The sequence below is a fragment of the Tympanuchus pallidicinctus genome, unplaced genomic scaffold (genome assembly GCF_026119805.1).
Source record: "Tympanuchus pallidicinctus isolate F22 unplaced genomic scaffold, pur_lepc_1.0 scaffold10, whole genome shotgun sequence".
NCBI classification, from domain to species: Eukaryota; Metazoa; Chordata; class Aves; order Galliformes; family Phasianidae; genus Tympanuchus; species Tympanuchus pallidicinctus.
In genome coordinates, this window is record NW_026294619.1 from 12850351 (window position 1) to 12871943 (window position 21593).

General features: G+C 38.2%; 1 protein-coding gene across 7 annotated transcripts in view; it reads right to left on the reverse strand.

Moving 5' to 3' along the window:
* The window catches only part of POU2F1 (POU class 2 homeobox 1), a 109680-nt gene that overhangs the window by 27036 nt on the left and 61051 nt on the right, over positions 1–21593 (reverse strand). For 5 of the 7 annotated variants that reach the window (XM_052703164.1, XM_052703131.1, XM_052703157.1 and 2 more), the window contains 5 exons: positions 20314–20379; positions 13328–13428; positions 10379–10432; positions 8662–8781; positions 6829–7008 (listed from right to left, as the gene is read on the reverse strand). In XM_052703164.1, coding sequence (XP_052559124.1) covers positions 6829–7008; positions 8662–8781; positions 10379–10432; positions 13328–13428; positions 20314–20379 — 521 coding nt within the window. The remainder of the gene's footprint in view (positions 1–6828; positions 7009–8661; positions 8782–10378; positions 10433–13327; positions 13429–20313; positions 20380–21593) is intronic. The other 2 variants (XM_052703143.1, XM_052703150.1) reach the window with 2 other exon arrangements.

Consider the following 21593-nt stretch of genomic DNA (forward strand, 5'->3'; position numbering starts at 1 on the left):
ATATGAGAACACATAAGAAGCAAAGGGGTGCCGCTGAATTTCTCTATGTGGAAAAATGGCACCCACTGACATCCACTGATGCTTGTTGAATGTTTATGGAGACCAAACAGTGGATGTGAGCACAGTGAGCCAGTGAGGTGGTGCTTCAGTAGCTGTGACAGAGGCAGTGGATTACTTCCACTGGTGCAGATTTTTATGAGCACGGCATACAGGTTCTTGTTTATCACTGACAAAAATGCACAGCAAATGGTGGTGACTGTTGAAAATAGTGTTTTGTTGCTGAGAATTTGCCCTATCAAATAGCGTTACTCTGCTCTTTGTATCTGTTACATTTTCCATAGAAATAAATAGGAGGCATTGCTTTCAGAGCAGCCTATGTATTTTTTGTTTATAACAACAGTCTCCAAGTACCATTTTAATAGTAATGGGAAAGCAAAAAATTATATAGATTCCTTGTTGGTACTTTAGTTGTTCAGGTCAAATTTTGAGAAGCAGCTAATCCAAATAGTAAACAAATACATCTGATTAATTTTCAATCAAATTACAATAAGTGTAGTAGACACAGCTAACCAAACACTGCACTATCGTAGAACTCTACTTTTATGTATTTAAGCCATTCAGACCTGTTGATATATTTTTTTTTATAACTGGTTTTGACATAAATGCTGATCTCTGAGAAACTGAATCATCAAGAAAAACTGATTGATGAAGAAAAATTCTCCAGCTACACTTGTTTAGCTGGAAAATAAAAAAGCAAAGCTATAAAATAAAAATCACAGCAAAATAGCCTTTTAAAACTTCTTCAGAGAAGGAGTTAACAAGAGTAACTGAAATTTGAAAGCTGAAGCACAGTATAAAGTTAGCCAACAGAACAGCAGCAATCTGCATAAATTATCCATACACACACAGAGAATCTTTCCCAGAAGAAGCTATTTCAAGGAGTGTGCTGCTTGCCAAGCAGGTATATGAAGTCAGAAATATCTCCCACATTTACAAGTTCCAATTAAAACAAAATCAAAAAGCTGTCTAAAACTTTCTTTCAGGTAAGCTGCTTAGATACTCAAGTATCTGCTTGTTGACAGAAAGCCTCAGCCAGGTCTACCAGTGTCCAAAGGCTAACAGCATCAGGCCAATACTAAACCAGCACTCAAGTATGACTGCATGAACAGAGCTGCTCATGTTAACGTACCTCTAAAGAGAAATGAAAGCAAGTGAGACTAACAAAGACCTGCTTCTTAAGGCTTGTAAACTACCACGCATTTTTGACTGATGCAGGTTACTAAGCACTCACACAAGCTGCTCTGCCAGCAGATATGAAAGGTCATTAACTGCTAAGCAGCAGAGACAGGGCTGAAAAGTCAAGACAGTGTCAAGGATGACTTTTTATGACAAACAAAACAACCATTTGCAATATATATCTGTCTGGGTCCTTATGTTATTTTTAAGATGTTAAACTAAGACTTAAAAGCTCCAACAATCTTCTGAGGAGGTGAGATGGGAATGTCAGAAAGGCAGCTTAAGGAGTTAAAGAATCCACTGACTCATGAGACCTCAAGACACGCATTACAAGAAAATGACTACTTAACCTGCATTTATAAAGGCACTGGCCATCAGCCACTTCATCAAGTCAAGTCAAAAGTACGCTGAATAATAATATGGCAGACAGACACCAGATGGCACTGACCAAACAATGGAAAGTTCTGTTTTAGAAGAAAATGGCAAAATAACAAAAAAGGCCTCATGGAACAGGGTGTTTGTAAGTTGATAGTACTGTTTGCTTTTGGAAAATTTGGGTACTGCAACCATTCCTACAGAACTGCAGCTAATTTCCTTCCTTAAAAGATAGGCTTCCTCCTTTTTTTTTCCAGGAATGTTCCAAGTTTCTTCTGGCTTCATGTTAAAAGCTATACTGGCCAGAAATGTTATTAAAATCTCCTTGTGTTGCCCAATGCAACCTCTTCTCATTTATTGATACTCATTACTCTCTACTGGTCACCTTTCCAGACTGAGCAAACCCTCCAGAACAGTGGGTCTCACACAGACCTGGATGCGAGGACTAAATGTAGAAGAAACAGAACGAGGTGCGAGGTGACTACGGCTGAGAACCTCGGGGGAAAAAAAACAGAAATGAGGAATCATAGAATCACAAGGTTGGAAACGAACTACAAGATCATCCAGTCCAACAGTCTCCTCACCACCACTGCCACCACTAGTACTAAACCGTATCACACAGCACATCATTTCCAGACACCTCTTGAACACTGCCAGGGACGGCGACTCCACCGTCTCTCTGGGCAGCCATTCCAGTGCCTGACCACTCTCTGAGAGAAAAAGTTCTTATGTCTAAGAGAGGCTAAAAGATGAAAAGAACAACAACAAAAAAGTATAAATCCAAAAAGCAGAGCTAAGAAGAGAGTTTTGAGGAAAAAAGTATGAACAGAGATAGTGGGCCTCCTCCCGTAAAGCAAGCTAATTAGAAATTCCCAAACAACACAGTATATCTGAAATGATTTGAAAAGCCACAAGAGAAAGAAGTACGTATAAAAAAAAAACAACAAACCAACAAACCAAGAGTACTAAAAACCAGGAGGGGTATATGGTAGTGCAGGCATGTCCAGCCTACGGCCCACATGCAGCTCAGCCCACAGCGTGAGCCACCCCATGCTACACCAGGCCCTCATGGCAGTGGCTCTTCCCACTGAGCAGCCCAGCTGGGCCTCAGCACCAACAGAACATGAGTGTGCTGCTAAACCCAGCTGGGCTGAAGCCAGGGCATGGGGCACAGCACGGTGCCAGCTCAAGTGATGGCAAATCATCTTACGCATTTTGATACACTAGCTAATCACAGTCCTGTGAACAGAGAAGAATTACGCAGCCACGCTTTCCATGTTGATAAAGGAATTCGAGAGTAGGTCACATATTCCACTGATTGGTTTTGTGGCTTTTTTTTTTTTTTTGGCTTTGTTCCTCTTTTTTTGTATGTTTTAATAACAACCGTTAAAAATCAAAACAAGTTTCGTAATTTATAGACATTGACTACATTATATTTTATGATGGCTATCCAAAAGTAATGTCTTCTATTTTATTATGTTGGCCCACAACGTCAGAGGCAGATGCTGGTGTGGTATGGCAGTAGAGTTGAACCTTCCTGTGTTTTTGCTGTATGACAGCTGGCTGACGAAGGGGTAGTCTGACATGGAAGCACATAAGCAGCAAAGGTATGGAACTGAATTCTTCCATGTAGAAAACTTCCATGTAGAAAAAATGGCACCCAATCAAATTCATCAACGCCTGAAGAATGGCTGTGAAGACCAAACAGTGGATGGCAGCACAGTGAGGTGGTGAGAGGTGCATTCCAGCAGTGACAACAGTGACAGTGAGTCACCTCCACCAGTACAGATTTTTACAAGTGTAGCTTGCAGCCTCCTGTTCAACTGGCAAAAAAATGCAGAGATAAGGGTGGTGACTATGTGAAAAAACAGTGTTGTCACTAATAACCTGGTCAAACAGTATAATTGTGCTCTTTTTATCTGTTGTCATTTCCATGGAAGTAGGAGGCATTACTTTCAGAGCAATGTACATATATACAGGCCAAGACAATTACTCTTCACATAGTGTGGACCAGGCAAGCCAAAAGGTTGGACAACCACACCACAGCATATTTGTAAGATCAAATAGAAGAACTTTTTGTTTAAGGGTATCCAGTTAAAACATAGTAGCTCTTATTGTCAGACTCTAATCTCACTTTAATATGAAAAAACTTTTAAAACTGAAGTGTCAAGAGAACTGGTATAAGTAATCTTTTTCTCTAAATCTGTTTAGGTAAATGGTATCTTGACTGAGTCTTGTTTAAATATAGAAATAAAATTATGTAACTTAGAATAGAAACACCACCTTCAAGGCAATTCACTCAAAAAGCCCTACCAATCTTTCAAATTCATTTGAAATCCAACTTTATTTCTACTTCTGGAAAGATTTATTATTTTCTTGTAGCACTACAAAAAAATCTCCTGACATCAACCATGTGAACAACTTCTGACACAGTTTTCCTAGGCTATTCCTTGTTTTCCAAATCGTAATCTGTATAATTTCACAAGTATGTAGAAGGAGAGGGACAGACTTTTGAGGAAAGAAAATTTTCTGGTGTTTCCCATGAAGTTAGAAAGATCAAAGCAATCCAATTCCTATCTCTGCCAAGAAGAGTGGAATATTTTGACATGAGGACTTTTTTTTTTTTTTAAATCCAAAGCTCTAAATTCAACACCATTATCTTAAGTAAGAACTTCACCACAAACTTAAGTATCTCTGCCATTTTGAAGTTTACATCATATAAACTCTGATGATGCACTCTGAAAACAAGCAAAGAAGTTTCCAAAGAACTCAAAACTTGGTACAATTGCTTAGTGACGATTTAGCATCAGCTCACAGCAGCAGTACTGACACCTTACCAGATTTCTGCAGCAGATACCTGACATTAACCGCAGCGCACATTAAAGAAGTCATGCTTGTGCAATTAGCTAATTAAAATAAATATGGTAATCCCCCTGCTGCAGAGACCTGCCAGTTAATCAATTATTCAAAAACCATAAAATAAAATAAACACTCAGCTATTTGTGTAATCAGCTGTGTGTTTACAATAGCAACACAAAGCTGAGCACCGTTCACAGAAAGGTGTTGAGATGGGTCAAAAAGCAAAGTGGTATCCAACTACAAAGCTAGACTGTGTAAGTTTTCCATAAAACATCACAAATTATGTCCAACAGCTGCACAAATTACACCCTGCGCTTTTATGATAAGAGGAAGCAAAATAATCAACCAAGCTATGCATAAACTGGAACAATCTATCCTGAAATGAACTGTTAAACCTAATGTTTAAGAAATTAGGAATCTCTCAGTATGTAAGTGAAACTTTTAATTTGTTCCACTTGCACTACAAATACACTTTATATGGTGACAACTGCATGATCATTTGCTATTTGTTTCCAGAGAACCTTTAGCTCATTCAAGCACACAAAATCAGATCTTCTGAAGTGAGTTGTCTATTTGATGGCACATGCTTGATTGTTTCAACTCTACTCAAATCCTTCTCTGAAGACTTTGAAATTCTGGAGAAGAAAACCCACAATGCTGAACTAGTATTCTAAAAGCTTCACATATTTTCACAGCATCTCAACACAATGGAAGAATAGGATAGTAACACCTCGCACACACACAAAACTGCCTCTAGAAGTATCAACCACATTGTTGGCATATTTGCAACAAGTGTAAAGCCAGAAATGTCAAGGTACAGATTTGATATGAAATTTTAACACTGGTTCAATAAAGCAGACCTCACTACCTTAGGTTGCACATGTGAAGAACAAGAGGCACAACTACAGATCATTTAAGTTGACGTTAAAAGATTTGTAGAATATCAGATAGGAACTCTGACAGATGCACAGATTGCAGCTGGATGCTAAACATCAACTTCCTCTTCCACTCCTTCACTGCCTACAAACAAAGGCTTGATAAAACAGAGATGGTCTCGGATATTAAGTTCCCTTGAAAGTTACATTTTTGATTCACCTCCAAATCATGACATTGAATTGGGATCCTTTGCTAAATGCAGTCATTTGTTCACGTGACTCAAGTGTCACAGCGCACCAAGAGGCTTAGTGGGCTTTTGGTTTGGCACCACAGTGGCCTCTAAAAGGACAGCCACAGAGGTCAGAACTTCGGAACAGCGTCACAGAGCCTGTCCATTTCAGCCAATGCAAAACTGATGATAGAACCAGGCTCTTACTCCTCTGGTGGACTACTGCAATAAAGGAACAGCACATTTCAACAGTGGACCTCACAAATAATTGTGATGTTTCCATTGTTTTACTTAATCAGCTCTCATCTTCACTTCTTAGACACTTCACCCCAGTTGAATACAAGAGAAAATATTCTGAGGTCAGCCAGTCCTAAAAGACTGCTCACTGTAAATAACCGTGGAGATTACATACCCAACATACTTTGCACAGCTAGACCAATCAAACTGCAGTATTACATACCAAGAACCTTAGCCTATGAAGAGATGGACTCTAATGTGGGCAATACAATCACCTACAGGTAGTACTCATGATGTTTGTGATCTACACTTGGTTACCCTTGTCCAAAAGTCTACAGAGTTTCAACACCACACACGCTAAGTTTTGAGTCACTGGCATTGCATTCTCAAAACTAAATTCAGACAATACTGAAAGATTAAAGTAAACAAAATTTCCTTGGCAAGCAGTTCTTCGGAGCAAAGAATTACCAGGTCGTTAGCAGCAGTCCATAAAATTGGACAGATTCCAACAGTGGACTCTTTCTGGCAAGATTTTCTCTGGAAAAACAGGAGTGCGGATTCTTTGTCACTCTACTCTCAGTATTAAGCACCAAGTCAAAACAGCAAACAAACCTGTCCGGTTGCCTTTATTCAGCTCTCTAATTACTGTTGTTTGGATCCGAGCAATATCTTTTGTGATACTGTAAGCATTCTACCCTATACATAAGTCTCAACAATGGTATTTTCTATGGGCATCTTTCTACACTCATTTTTCTCCCTTTCAAGCTAACTACAAGGAAGGAAATATAGAAAATATCCCATCTGGACAGATTCTCGAACTAACTCAGGAGCTCAATGGAACTGATAAGCAGCTGGCTTACATTCTTAGCTACACCTATCAATCTCAGAGCTAAGGATGAACAAGGAAATACTAACAGTACCTCAAAGACTCTGGACACTCAACTGAATAAGGAATAAAAATATTACTTCAATGATGCAAGTTGTTAAACCTCATTTTCCACCCTCTCAAGCCTCACCTGTGCAATCTGTATTGGCTGAGATAGAGGGATCTGCGTCATCGGCGTTGCAGCAGAGGCCGAGATGGTGGCACCAGCAGCGCTGTGCTGCTGACTGGCTGAATGCTGCACTGCAGCTGCCAGCAACTGTGCCTGCGCCTGTTGTAGCAATAACTGTTGCTGGGCTGGCGTCAACGTGAGCTATAAATAATTAGAAAACAGCCATTAATAATGGAAAGAGCCACTTTAGCTACAAAGTCATTAGCTAGCCCATTACTAGTTATATTAACCAGACGTTCCTAGAACTATTAATACAGCTTAGCCATGAACTAGTCAATGACTTTGGCCTTCAATAAGGTCAGCTGGCTACTCAACACATTGCATGAATCAACCTACCACAGAACTGATATAAACCGAACCACATGAATGGAAACATTTGCACTTACTGAAATCCACAGAATCTAATTTTACTAAGTTTTCTCCTCAACTCTACCAGGAGATTCAGGAAAAAGGTAATTAAGTAGCAAGCAAAAGAAAAGAATTGTATTGCCAAGCCTTGAAAGAAAATTTACACCCAGAAGAACAGCAAGTGATTAGCCAGATGAATGAGAAGCAGGAATGTTGGCTGTGGCTACTGAACAAACTGATAACACCCCAGCTGCTTCACATTAGCATGAATCCCTGCCATATTCCATCATTTCCATTATGCCCTAAGATATAAGTAAAGAACATGAGCTCCATTTGTTTTTCTCCAAGTCTCCCCATCTGCTTTTTTTTTTTTTTTTTTAATTGAATAGAATTGGCAAGTTTACATCCCTTTCCTTTTCCAAACACACATTATCTCTGTGAAACAGGTGGCAGCAGTCTCTCCTTTACATGTAAATGAATCTTGACGCTCACATTTACTACAATCCATATCTGCATAGACCTGGAGTCCTATGTTTCACTACTGCAAATACTCAAAATAAAAGAAACTGATATGTTTTTAAAATGACAAAAATAAGTTATTAAAACCCAGCTTATTATTAAAACAGTCTTACTTTTAAAACCTTCAATTAAATTAACCAGAACTAAATAGGACATTGGCTGCAAACTAGCTTACAAGATTTAACTATTGAACATGAAATTAAGACAATTTCATCCATCTGCAGAGATGACCTAACCTAACAATTCAAATCCTAAATACTTCACTAGAACAACTGTCTTACATTCCTTATTAACATCTACACTGTTAAAGATGGAAAGTTGATAACACAGAAGCAAGATGTCTAACCTAACCAGCCCATTCACAGAACTTTCTTTTCTGTTTTGACTAAAGGCATTTAGAACAATTTAGAAACATCAGTAACCCTTAAGCAACAGCTTTTCCACAATTCCACAGAAAACCTTGCAATTAACAACTCAGAATTGGTAGGCTAAAACAGAGGAGTTGAATAAGCTCAAGGCACAGATCACCACAGTTACTTAAAAAGAAATCTGTATGAGAAGAGAAAATTGATGTCAGCAGTTCCATCGTTTTTGTTCCTCATAACTCAAGTATCCAATACAATTTAATCTCATGCTTGCATGTCTCATTTCACTCTTGCAGTAACATCCTCAGCAATTCATTTGGGCACACCAGCTTTGAGTTCCACTGTAGACGGGTTTTTTAATGCAAATACTCTGTAACAAAACCAGACCAAAGGGTGCCTTTCCGTAAGAAAATATTCTCCCTCTTGGTCCTTCTTTTACACAAACTTCCTCCTATGTGAAAGGAAATGACAGTAACCTTCTCTGGTAATTCTACAGGGACAGCAGTACTGCCATCACCTGCCAGACAGGAGGCTTGCCACAGTATGCTTAGGTAAATCTTACCCCAGTGATCTGTCCTCCGGCCAGCATGAGCTGGGTCTGGGGTATGGCCGCCTGCACTGAAGGCTGCTGGGAAGGCTGGCTTGGCTGCTGAGAGTCCCCAGATTCTTCATTAGATTTAGACTAGGACAGAAAAAAATACAACTCTTTATAGTGTAAAACAGATGTTAATGTCTAATACTGCTATGTGAACACTGCACAATAAAAATCTTTCATCTGCATACAAAAAGCCCTTGGGTTTATTTTAAGAGTGGGTTTAAGCAATGGCTTTATGTGCCCACCATCTCAGCGATGATCGCTCAAACAAGTCTGTAGGTAAAACGTGGTTTAAACAGAAAGAGACTCGCGAGTCATTCGTGACTCTGACATTATTTTCAGATCTCATTTCACTTTATGCAATGCAACTGAAGCTGACGCTACTTTGCACCATAAAGAAAAGGTTGTTAAAATTATTCATTGCCTAAAATCTTCAACAATAGAAAGAGAGAAAGGAGATTGTTTCTATTTTCTGTACCTGCATACTGGACCTCAAAGTCATCATATTGTTGGCTGATAGAGAACTAGTTTGAAAAATCCTCATAGGTTTATCCACTTATAAAAAAAAATGCACAGTGCATACAATGCTTCTAAATAATCAAAGTTTAGTGTTTATTTAATTAAACGCTGCTTTATTTTAAATGGTTTGTTGTTTTTTAAACAGAAGAAATTGCAAAGACACGAGGGAGGAAATGCAAGTGCATGAAGAGGGGGAAGAGAGTTTTATGATAATTAAAGCTGGTTATGCAGAACATTAAAATTCTGCATAGATTTGCATATTTTCCACCACCTGTTTTGGGGACTGCAGAGCAGGCTAATTAACATAAAGGCTCTGATTAATTCTGCCAGTCATTGAGCGATAATTACAGCGCAGGACTGTAAACATTCTGCACTGGAGATACAGCCTGTTTGCCAACATCTCTCTCAGGGATGGAAGTTTACCATGGCAACCGAGGCAATTTTCTGCCTCCTTCCTCTTAGAAAGGAAGGTCACTATACCTCCTCTTCTTTCCAGATTGTTATTACGTATAAGTGGGTCCACATTCTATTGCATTTCATGTAATGTACTACCTACGTTCTTTAATAACAAGCAATGCTGAAACCAGTTTTCAATAATACTATGTCCCTTGCCCTTTAATATAGTACTGAGAGGAAGTGGCACATTAACTGATACACTGAAGCGTTTAGCATTGTAAGTTTGTAAGCTTTGCTGTTTCACATACATTATTGAACAATTACTCTGACTTATAGTAAATTTACTATGTGTTATTTATACAAGCAATCTATACTAGCCACATTACATAGCCAATCTTATACCTCTATATCCAGACACTAGAAATAAAGGCAAAGTAATATTTGCTATGTTGAAAATAAGTTAGGTGGAAGAACACGAAACATTCCTAGGATTTGAATGGTCTTCATGATAAATTACAACACCTGAAAGTCAGAATAAAATGATGACTGCTGGATATTTTAACCATCTCAGTTTCTGAACGCTTACAAATGCTGATCCTCATTTACACTCGTGGAACTATATCCATCTATACCTATCACCTGCAAGACCAATCAAAATGAGGAAACAAAGCAACAGCTCATAGGTTCAAGACCATCTCTAACAGGACCAAAACGCTGTCTGGAAAGCAGAATAAGAGGAGGGCAAGCAGCAGATGGAAACAGTTTTTACCTGTACATTTAAGGACTGAGCAGCAGCCTGTAAACTTGTTCCAGCGAGCTGGACCTACAACACAGTGCAAAAACAGAAGTGATGTTGAATCTACAGGAAACTAAGTGTAAGAGGGAACTACCCCATTGCAACAAAAAATTACCCTGAGAATATCTCTCCTTCTAACGCTTCACTCACAAAAACTCTTTCAGTCTTATTTGTCCACCTCTTGGGAAAAGTATTCCTTCCACAGGATCCAAATATTAAAGCGAAACTGAGTAGAAAGAGAGCACTTTGGGGTTGACAGTCTAACTGCTCCTATTACTGTACAAATATCCACACCTCAGGGGAGGGAGCTACGTCCTACTCATCATCATGCTAATGTTTCAGTATGGGTCTTACACAAATATGCACATTGCACTCACTTGCATCCCCGTAAAAAAAGAAAAAAATCACCTGCGTAGCACAAAACCCACAGCATAGAACATTTCCACAGATCAAAACATTCAACTGCTTGCAGTCCTCAGCCACTGAAAAAAAACATTAATATAGAGGACTGGAAATACTTTGCAATGGTGGTATTGATTCAGGTATACTCAAAATTTGGATCCAGTGTGGATCCAGCGATAAACAGCCTAGTCCAAATAAGCTCGCGTGTTACCGGTGAAAAGTAACTGATGTTTCAGAAACCTCACTAAATAGTGTCATTTATCTACAATAATGCTTTTTTTCTATATAACAAATGCTAAGTTTTTGTTTACTAAAGACTCTTTTAATCAATCTCTCCTCGTTTCTACCACTGCTCCTATTATACAGAAGGAACACTATGCACTTAATTACCAACACTTCCAAAGGTCAGAGTAACAGCCTGTAACAAAGTCCATCTTTGACTATGTTTGAAAGTCACAGCTCATTTGAAAACGAGGCAACAGATGAATAAAAAACCAAAACCAAATCAAAGTGCAGCACTGGCCTCTATAAAAAGATGTGCCAACGTAAAATACTGTATAAAAGCGTAAAGATATCTGTAAACATAGGAAGAAGAGTTTTAATTTAAACTGAAATATGTTAAACTACTAACTGAGTATTTGAACAGGCAAGCCTTACGAGTCACTTTAGAAGTATTTTCTACCACCCAGGATGAAGTCCTAGTAGACTTACTAAGCATTTTCACTATGTAAGCAAACGTTCTAAAGAAAACTCATCCTTACCATAAGGAAAGCATAGTTTGACAGTTGATGATGAGCTCTTAAGTAAAAGCAGAGAAAAACTACACAATAATATCCTACCATCAAAAAGAATAGACTCAAATCATTTTATCAACTATATAATGAAGACTGAATGCATCTCACTCAGGCACAGCCAGAATATAACTGAACATGTCTTTGAATGCAATCTGGACTCTCCTACCAGTCATTTTCTAAGTAGGAATTCAACTGCTCCTGATAGCATTCAATATTTTGCATTCATCTAGAGGAAAGCACTCTAAAACTGAATAATATCCCACAAAGAACAGCCATGCTTGAAATTTAAAAGTAGAGTCCCACATAGCCAATAAGTGCATAGAAGAACAGTTGAGATCTGTCTTTGAACTAGAGTTTCCAGAAATCAATTGTTTTATCAAACGTGAAGTCACAACAATCCCGAGAACTGTTTAAATACATACATTTTCCAAGCAAGATAAGGCACTGTGCTAAATAAAACTGCAATCCTGGCTCAACCAATATAACAAAACAAAGACTAAATCCAACAAATAACAACAACAACAAAAACGATTTAAAACGAAATTTAAAAGCTCCCACAAGATTCTTCAGGACAGCTGCATCTGTCTCCACATACTGATAACCGATGAAAATTAGTCAGCTTCTCTACACAAAAAGGCAGCCTACAGAAGCCTATAGGTTCAGCAAATCCAGATGTTGGCATTCCTCCCCAGGTCCCATATAGCTAATCTACTAGGAAAATTGTAATTTACGTGACAAGTGTTGAATGTTCCATACAATAAAATGGCAATTCTGATCTCTTTTAATAGGGTATAAAAGTTTCAGTAGGTCAATTATACCACAACAACTGTGCTACAGCAGACCTCAAGCACTCAAGGTCAGCCAATTAGCTACAGAATTTTAAAGTTTAAACACGGTGCCGAGGAAGTGAAAGAAATTAGGACATTTGTTTTCACACTTCAACTGCTAGCAGATAAAAAAAGCTACCAAAAATACTGCACAAGCTTCTCTTCTCCTAGGGATGTTCCATTTTACTTTAGACTACATCTGAAGATCAGCTTTGATTCCCTAAATACAGAAGCAGCAGAACAGAGGGATCATAGCAGAAAGCTGAATATCATCCCACACACAGGTACCTGAAACAACTTTTTGTAAGAAAAAAATACAAACAAAAAAAAACCACCACATCTGACAGAAGCATATGTGCTTAATAAGTACCATGATTTTATATTTCTAGTCAATATGTAAGAGCTCAAGAGATCAGAGCCCAGTGCTGAATATCCTTCAACATCATTTCTTTTTTCATCACGACATACTGGCAGTTTTAAGATCTTGGCAACTGCTAGGCTAACACTGTTCTTTATCAGAAAGATTAAATTTGGCACTGCATTTCATTTATGTCCAATAACCTCATTTTTTAATTACTTTAGACAATCACAAGTACCAGGAAAGAGGCATTTAAAGCTCCTCCCAATAGGTCTCACTCTATCTGACATAGTCTGCAGCACAGTGCAATTAAATGAGTGCCACAATAAGAATCATAGAATCGCAGGTGTTAGAAGGGACCTCTGGAGATCACGGAGTGTGTATCGACACAGTAAGAACTGTCCCACCTAAGCACCTTGAGAATATGGTTTATCAATATGTTCTCCTACATGACTACTCATTCACAGAAAGAGAACACACGAGAGAAGCTGTGTTTGTACCTGTTTGAGTCACCCTTGCTCTGAAATGGGTCTTCTCTTACCTGATGAAGGTGCCCAAGAAAGGCCTGGGCCTGGGCTGTAGAGATTGGTCCTCCAACAGGCACAGGCTGCTTTTGAAAGTCCAGGCCATTTGTTTGTGTGCCTACAGGAAGAGAGATGGCTATTAGCTATGATTTTTACTCAGAGAAAAGACAACTTAAATATGCATAACTCAATACAACATAATAGAAAAAACACTCCAAAGGGTAATGATATTTTTTTCTATTTCACTGAGATGGATAAAAAAGGTTCTGTCAGTTCTGGGCTTTGTTGATTTAGCTTCTGTCAACTGAAAGAAAATACTAAGCTAATTAGTTAAATTCTATCACTTTACCTATCAGGCGTACTCTACTACCCCATCATTCTCAAACCATGTTAGAGAATCAAATGACTACAAGCTGCTGAAGTTAAAACTTATTTCAGTCCCGCGTATACTCCACTCAGTAACTGAATACAACCTTGAAGTTCAGGAAGTGACAAGAACAAAGTTTGTATGTACTCATCTCTCATTAATGGAGGGAAAAGTAATAGTTGAGGAGAACAAAAGTACTGCATGCGTAGTTTTTAATCAAAAGAGTATTAAAACCGTAGTCCAGAAGTGCTCCCTCCAAATTTTCTACTAAATGACTACATCTGCAGAGTTTCCGTGACATAACATGACTGACTGTGTTTGTTGTTGCTCTCATCCACTTTCATACAAATACAACCTGATTGTTTTCCTCCATCTTTGCTGTCATCCTCCTAAAGAGCTTAGGAGACACAAAAATCCACAAAACATCTGCAAATAACCTGAATGTGAAGGAAAGAACTCAACTGTCTTTCCCTTGAACTGTCAACTAATTTCCTATTGCCAAGAGGAACTAACTATAAACTTTGAAAAATTATTCCATGCATAGATAAAGTGTTAGGGATGACCAGTCTGTGTCTGGCATATTACCTACCTACTGTGGCTAGGGACAATAAGGAAGACACTGAGTTTGTCAAGCTGCAAGAAATGTCTTGAATAGATTATGCCATCTTAAAAGTTGTATCTACAGTGAAGTACAAATGGCTTTAGACTTGCAAATTCACATCTTCACAACAGATTTTGTTGATGCTTATGAACAGGTGTTTAACTCATAATTCTGAACTCCTTCCATCATCTACGCTATTTTTCTCAACAAAAATCTACATTATCTAATAAGAAATAATCAGTTGTTAAATCATGGGGGATGCTATTCCTTAGAAACATCAGCAAAAGCAAGAAGGCAAAAAATTTGATTAAAAATACACTACCCAATATCTAATATAATTTTATACTGCTGCTCTGACCTACAAAAAAGCTTACATAGATAAGATTACCAAAAACTATGCCACTGTTCAACTAGACACAGATGCAAGCTTTCCAGCACCAAGGTAAGTCATACCTGAAGGTGGCCATGTGATGTGGGTTGTTTTTTTTTTGCTGGAGCTGGTATGAGGGAAGAAATGGTCAACTCTATTTTTACTTCTATGGTTTGAGCCAGGGTTTACATATTTTCAGACATTACTGCAGCCAAAGATCCACAGACACTTTACGTATTTAAATTTTAAACTATGTAGAATAATTTTGCTCAATGAGTCCAAAGTTCCAATACAAAATGCATGGAAGGACTATCATGGGTCTGAACTAATCCTGAATGAATGTGACTTGGTCGCATTTCACCAAATAGAAGTTGGTAAGATGACCTGCTGGAAAGAACTACAAGAGTCCTATCTGTTCCTGTTCTTTTGAGTAAAATGCAGAATCCTCTCACTACAGAAGTCTAAAGGGAGTGGGAAGATGACTGGGTAAACATATAAAATTAAAATAAAAACAAACAAATACTGAGTCCAAAGAAGCTCTACAACTCTCCTTATTCAAGCAAATGCTTTTCATCAGGTATTTTCAACCTCGCTGAGGGACCTCCAAGTAGAAAGGGAAAAAGAAAAAAACCTACTGTAAGGCAGGTATCCCTCCCTCCAATTAGAAACTTCCAAGGGTCACAAAAAATTATCCTTCTCAGAGAGGAGAAGAATATCCTTCTATCCTTCTCAGAGACCTCACCTTAAACAGCTAAAATAGTTCTTGTTGGCTGTTTTCCAAAAAGAGCCTCAAATCATGATGCTATATTAAAAAAGCACTGCTATGCATATGTATAGAGACGTACTGGTTAGTGCTTCTGCTAACTCTGATACAGAGGTTTGAAACAACCCTCCTACAGTTGACAATACTGAGCTAAGCAAGTTTTAAGATTGAGCCTAAAATCTTCATTGATTCCAAATATTCATAACCCTCACAGCAGCAATTTAAAATGGTATCAAGTGAATATAACATTTTCCTTAAATCAATTCTTAAAGATCTACAACTCCTTCTCCCCACTCCATCCAAATCTCAACTTCAAGCAAAAAGAAAACAAAAAAAAACCCTTAAAGTCCACCTGTTTACTCTGTTCTACTTGCATCTTAAGCTTTCTTTGGTATCTGGAAGTCCCTTTCCCCTTTGGGTGCAGTTTTGGAAAGAATGCTGCCAGTTTCTCACATTTATCACAGGATGCCTACATCTTTTGAAGAACAGCAGGGAAAATGAACTTTGAGTTGAGGGTTTCACAAGTTTTGCTCCTAAGGTGCTCAGAAGGATGCAACAGCACTTCTGCTGAATCCAAGAAATCTGGTAAAGAGACTGGAAAATGGGGTTGTCAGAATTAGGAGGTCACCAATTAGAAGTAAGAAGGTGAAATTAGTAAGGAGATGAAAGGATTAGAGTGCTGCTTTTGCTCAAAGTAAGAGCTAAATGGAAAAAAATAACAACAACAACAAAATAACAGATTTTAACACAAATATTTATGTCATTCCCATCTCCATCACACCTCCTTCGTTACTGTTGTAATGATTCTGATAGTTCACCAACATCAAAACAGTGGGAGTGGGAAGTCCCAGTTTTCCATCTCTCCTATGTTCTTACATACAGGCATGTTATCACAGTTCTGTTCCTCCTGATAGTTCACGGACATAGAAGCAAGTGAATTCATGTTGCTAATGGAGTAGGAAACCCTTTACATTAACTGTTCCCTTTCCTGTACGAATTCCAAGTTAATTCATCCCACTGAACCGACAGAAAACCTAACTTAGGATTAGGGTCTGACAAACAGCAGATGGAAAGCACGGGAGGGCAGAGAGGTGGCAGCAAGGAAACAAGCCTCCCCCTTTCCAGCAAGTTGTTAGATCACATCAAGCACTAGGATGTAGTTTCACCCTTATAACCCAAACCCAGTGCAACTTAAGCATCTCCAAATTCTGGCATAAACTCAGCTGCGTGGTTAGTTACTTCAGAGAACTGGTTTAGATGAAGACTAATAATGAGTGCAATCACTTTTCAGCCAAATCAGATCTCTGAACCGTCTCATTTAGGGCCACTCCAGGGAACAGAACATGAAGTACCACATCAGCCTGAGCTCGGATTAGTGTTTACTGTCTTCCAATTACACTTCCTGAGGATAAACACAGAGCCAAATGGAGCAGGAAGGTAATACTGCACCAGCAGTCAGGAGAACGTGCTTCAAAATATTCAGACCACAATTATCAGAACGCAGTCTGGGCCTTGCAAACTGTTCAAGAAAGCAAGATGAGTGAAGAACTACAGTTCTAGAGAGATGCAGAATAGGGTGTGAGAAAGTACCTATGAAAGGAAGACATGCAGTGAAAAGGAATATTTCAAAACTAACTTGAGCACGCATCTACAATGTGCTCTAGAAAACATCTTTCAGCACTGACATTCCCCCCATCTATCCTGTGGCAGATGCCAGTATCCAGGAATTGGTGTTTCCTTGTCTATGTTATCAGTAAAAAGTTTAGTAGTTATATTTGCCCAGAATTCTAGCAGTTAAAATCAAAAACATTTCATGGTCCTTTTCCCACAGATTCTCTTCTGGAAATTGGAAATTCAATCTTGGAAAATGAAGCAAAGCAAACAAGAATATTTAGAATCCTTCTTTCAAATTCCTAGCTATTTTGCTGTTATATCGGTGCATGTCCTAAAACTACAGCTTTCATAGACATTAATCTTGGCTTCCGTACTACTGCATTAACAGCTTTTAAGAACACTCATTAAACAAGGAAAAAAAAACCTCTTCTGAAAAGTTGTATGCTGTAACATACAGAAAGGAAATAGAGAAGGCTATTGGTATTCCTACACGGTAGAATTTTACCCTCCTCTCTCTTCTTTCCAGTAGATACTAAACGACCTGTTCATCTCCCTACTGAAGGCTGGAAAAGAGTTGTGCAATTCTACAATACTGAAGAACAGTTCATCGATTCATCCTCTTGTTTGAGCAGCCGGCCAACCACTCCTGCACTTATTGAAACTTTTGTTGTTGTTTTTTACTTATCTGAAATACGATTTGATTTTTAAGGTACTTAAAAGACGAGTCAAACCAGTACACAAGAGTTAAAATCTGTTTAAGGCATTTTCTTGTGACCAGTTTCAGGGAAACTTTACTTTGTTCCTTAAATAGCGTTAAAAGCGCTAAATCTAGTTTAACTTCCATGGAACTTAAATTATTAATTCGGAACTTCTGACGTTCAGCCATCTTTACCAGTGGTAACTGCTTCTTTTCCTGGAAACATTTGCTCTGCCAAACAAACTCTATGCCCAACAGTAACTACTCACAAAGTTTTCAAACTGCATCAGCTTACTGCACTGAAAGCAGGAATGACCCAGACATCTACTCTCGATCAGAAGACAGACAAGCAGTGCTTACACAGGAGACTTCAGTGATTTACAAACGTTACTGGGAAGAAGACAATTAATGAAAAGTTACGAGAATCAGCATCTATAAAAATCTTTTTGCATTTAATATCGGAGCCTGTGCTCCCTAGACAATCAATCAGTGGCACTTCCAGTCCCTTACCATCACGACTTCTTTTCACTAAGTATATGCAGAGCCCAACACCACAATCTCAACAGACTGATCAGAAGTCTAAATTACATTCCATGACTATTCCTTTAACATTTGTCTGTTGACTAATGCAATTGATGCTTGAGCCCCCAAAGAAAGTCACAAGTGTCAGTCGCTACCTCCAGCAGTTTATGAGCACTGTGTCTGAAAACAGACCAATGACTACAGAGCAAAGAGCCCTCAAAACTTCTAGATTGTTTCAGTCTGAACAAATAAAAAAATGAAAAAATCAGGAAGTAAATTTGAAATGAATGACCACGAACACTTAAGTTACAGAAGTGGTACTTGTAAAAGGTCCAAATACCAGTAAGAGTCAAGCTTTTCTTATAAAGTAATGGCAGCATTATAATATAAAAAATAAACACTGTAGTCTCATTTGTGATGAAAGCATCTACATGGAGCTTTACAATCCATCCCTTCTTCATACCACGACCATCATCTTCACACTGATGAAGTATGGCAGGGCAGCAAAAGCAGAGTTCTGATAAAGCAGACGTTACACTTTTATGATAACGGACTCTCTCCAGATGAATTATGCCCTTCTGTGAAAGAGCTCAGGTGAGGTAAAAGCTGCCAGCTAAAGATGCATTTAAGGCAGTGCATTGGGGGATGACTCTTGAGAAATTGTACGCTGAACTGCAGTCATACAAAACAGCAAGTTTGAATTTTCTCAGATGTTTACACACATGCTCCAGACACAATGAGTCAATTGACAAAGGACATTTAAAAGTATTTTCTTGATGTTTTCTATGATTATTTCTCCAACTTGTACATTTTTTAAAATAAAGCTATAAGCCATGCTAAAAAGCCTTAAATAGATAATTTTTTTATACATGGAAGTTATTGATACCTCCCCCATTACAAATACCACTGAAAGTACAGAAGCAAAGATGCCAGTAACCAGAAATACACTTCAGTGAACAGATTTCCTTCAGACTGACACAATCTATGACAGAAAACATTCAGACTCTCAGGTCAGTACTGGGAACATTCAGCCACTGTCAGCTCTGCTACAGCCTTGCTCAAAGAATAAGGAAACAGCAGAATAAAGTAAATTAATAACTGCAGCACAATTCCAAAGTTGAAAGTCTTATTACTGAATAAAGATGAAGAAAACCATTTTCCTTACCCAAGGCAACTAAAATTCCTCTCAACACGAGCAGTTTTCTTATTTTTTCTCTCCAAATGTTACACTGAGCTCAGAGAACATTCCGAGTTCAGTTAAACTATTTACTGCCTATTCAGAATAGTTAATTCTTGTTTCCAAAACGAACCTTAAGTTATCTGCAGAAAAGAATTAAGGCATGAGATAGCATGACTGAGTTCTAGTGACTTAAACTTCAATGGGTTATAAATTGGTCTCATCTCAATACAATAGCTGTGACACAAAGCCAATCTGTCCCAGTCAAACTTCAAGTCTATCCTAACACATGAAGACACTTCAGTGAAGTCTGCAAGCAGTTTTTTGTTTTTTGTTTTTAAATATTGAGAAATGATGATGCTTTCTTCCTTTGCCTTGTTCTTAAGAATAGTTGTAACCTTGACTGAAGTCTGAAATGAAAACAATATCAGCCAATGGCCCACATCTGCCAGGGAAAATAACAGCCTCAAAATAAATAACGGAGTAAGGTATGTCAAAGATGCATTCTGACAGGGAAGAATGAGATGACTTTATAGAGAGCTAGAGCCACAAGATTTTTTGTGATATCAGAAGCATTACAAACAAGGAGGAGGAATAGAGAATCTTGTAAACATACTGATAAGTGCATGAGTAGTGCCCTACATACAGCATGGCTAATGACTTGCTTTTTGTACAGACATGCGGTGTTCTCAGGTCTCTAAAAGCACCAGGTGTAGGAACTCTCTCTGTCCCTGAAATTCTACATGTGTTTTTTGGGGTTCTCTTCTACAATATTGTTGTTGTTCCTGTACACTGGCAAAAAAAAAAAAAAAAAAAGAAAAAAAAGAAAAAATTTTCATATTCATTTAATTTGATGATAGAAATACCTGTGCATCAATTAATCATTTCTTACCTGTGTTCCCATCTCCACTCTCCATTGATGGTTTACTGGTTTCTGACGGATTGTTCATTCTTGAGTCTGCATTAAAACAGAAAAAGATTTAGTGATGAACACACACACAAAAAAAATGCTACACAAACCTAATCATATCTTCTTGTCCAAGAGATACACAGAACATCTTGAATTCAATATGTAATTTACTCTAATTCAGCTTATTTTATAACATAAAGAATCATCAGAAGCAGAGCATAATATTGAGTTTTCCAGATAAATACAATTTCAACATTTTGTATGTCATTGTCGACTTGTAAAAGCATAGTGCTGAGGAATAAAAAGAGCACGTTGGAAGGCAAGGATAGGCAGAACTTAGTTTTCAGTACACTGAAATAGAGAAACAAAGAAAAAAACCAAAAAGGAACAACTATGAAAAGATTCAAAAACACTAAGTCTGACCACCAAGGACTACATTCAGCCATTATGTCTGAATAGATGCCATTTATCTAAAACTACATTTTTATTTTACAGAAATGCCACCAATATTAAATTTAATATTTCCTATACATTCATGCAAAACCTTAATATATTCCTCCCCCTTCTCCCAATAGATGAACCTATTGAAAAGCCTTCTCTGGATCTGAAAGGTGTCAGCTAAATGCTGAGCAACACAGAGCCTTTCCAGATGGCAGACACAGAATATAGCTTCCTTATATACAGCTATACAGATGTTGTGTGTACAGCATCAGCTCTACAACTTATTACCTACTCATTCCTAGCAACCAGCCACATTGATGTGCCACATTAATGCAAATGAAAATTACAAAAGGAATCTCAAGGTAGACCAGCTCATAAAGTAAAGCATAAACAAATCCTTAAGTACATTCTTTCATTCCCATAACCAGTTAAACACAAACTCAACCAGCTTGAAATGAATATAAACTTCAGGATATTCTCTTGCAAGGTGCTTAAAAGGTTATTTCTTTCGTCAAAGCCGTGATCTCCAAAACACCAACAAGCTGAAGAGGAATACAATAATGGTATTAACTCCTGTGTCTTTCCCCAGGTATTTCCAAGAATGCCCAGCCCCTCCATTGCTCGATAGCCCAGGAAAGAGCTGGAGATGAGAAGACAGACTACTGCCATGTGCTACCATCTGCTGCCTAAAGGAAAACAGTGTGCTCCTTGGGATAACAGAGCCAGGGGCAACAGCAGAGGAAGAATACAAGTATGAATCAAATGGAAGGAACGAGCAGTTGGGCAGTGCTTGAAAGAAAACAGGAGTTGCAATGGAACTC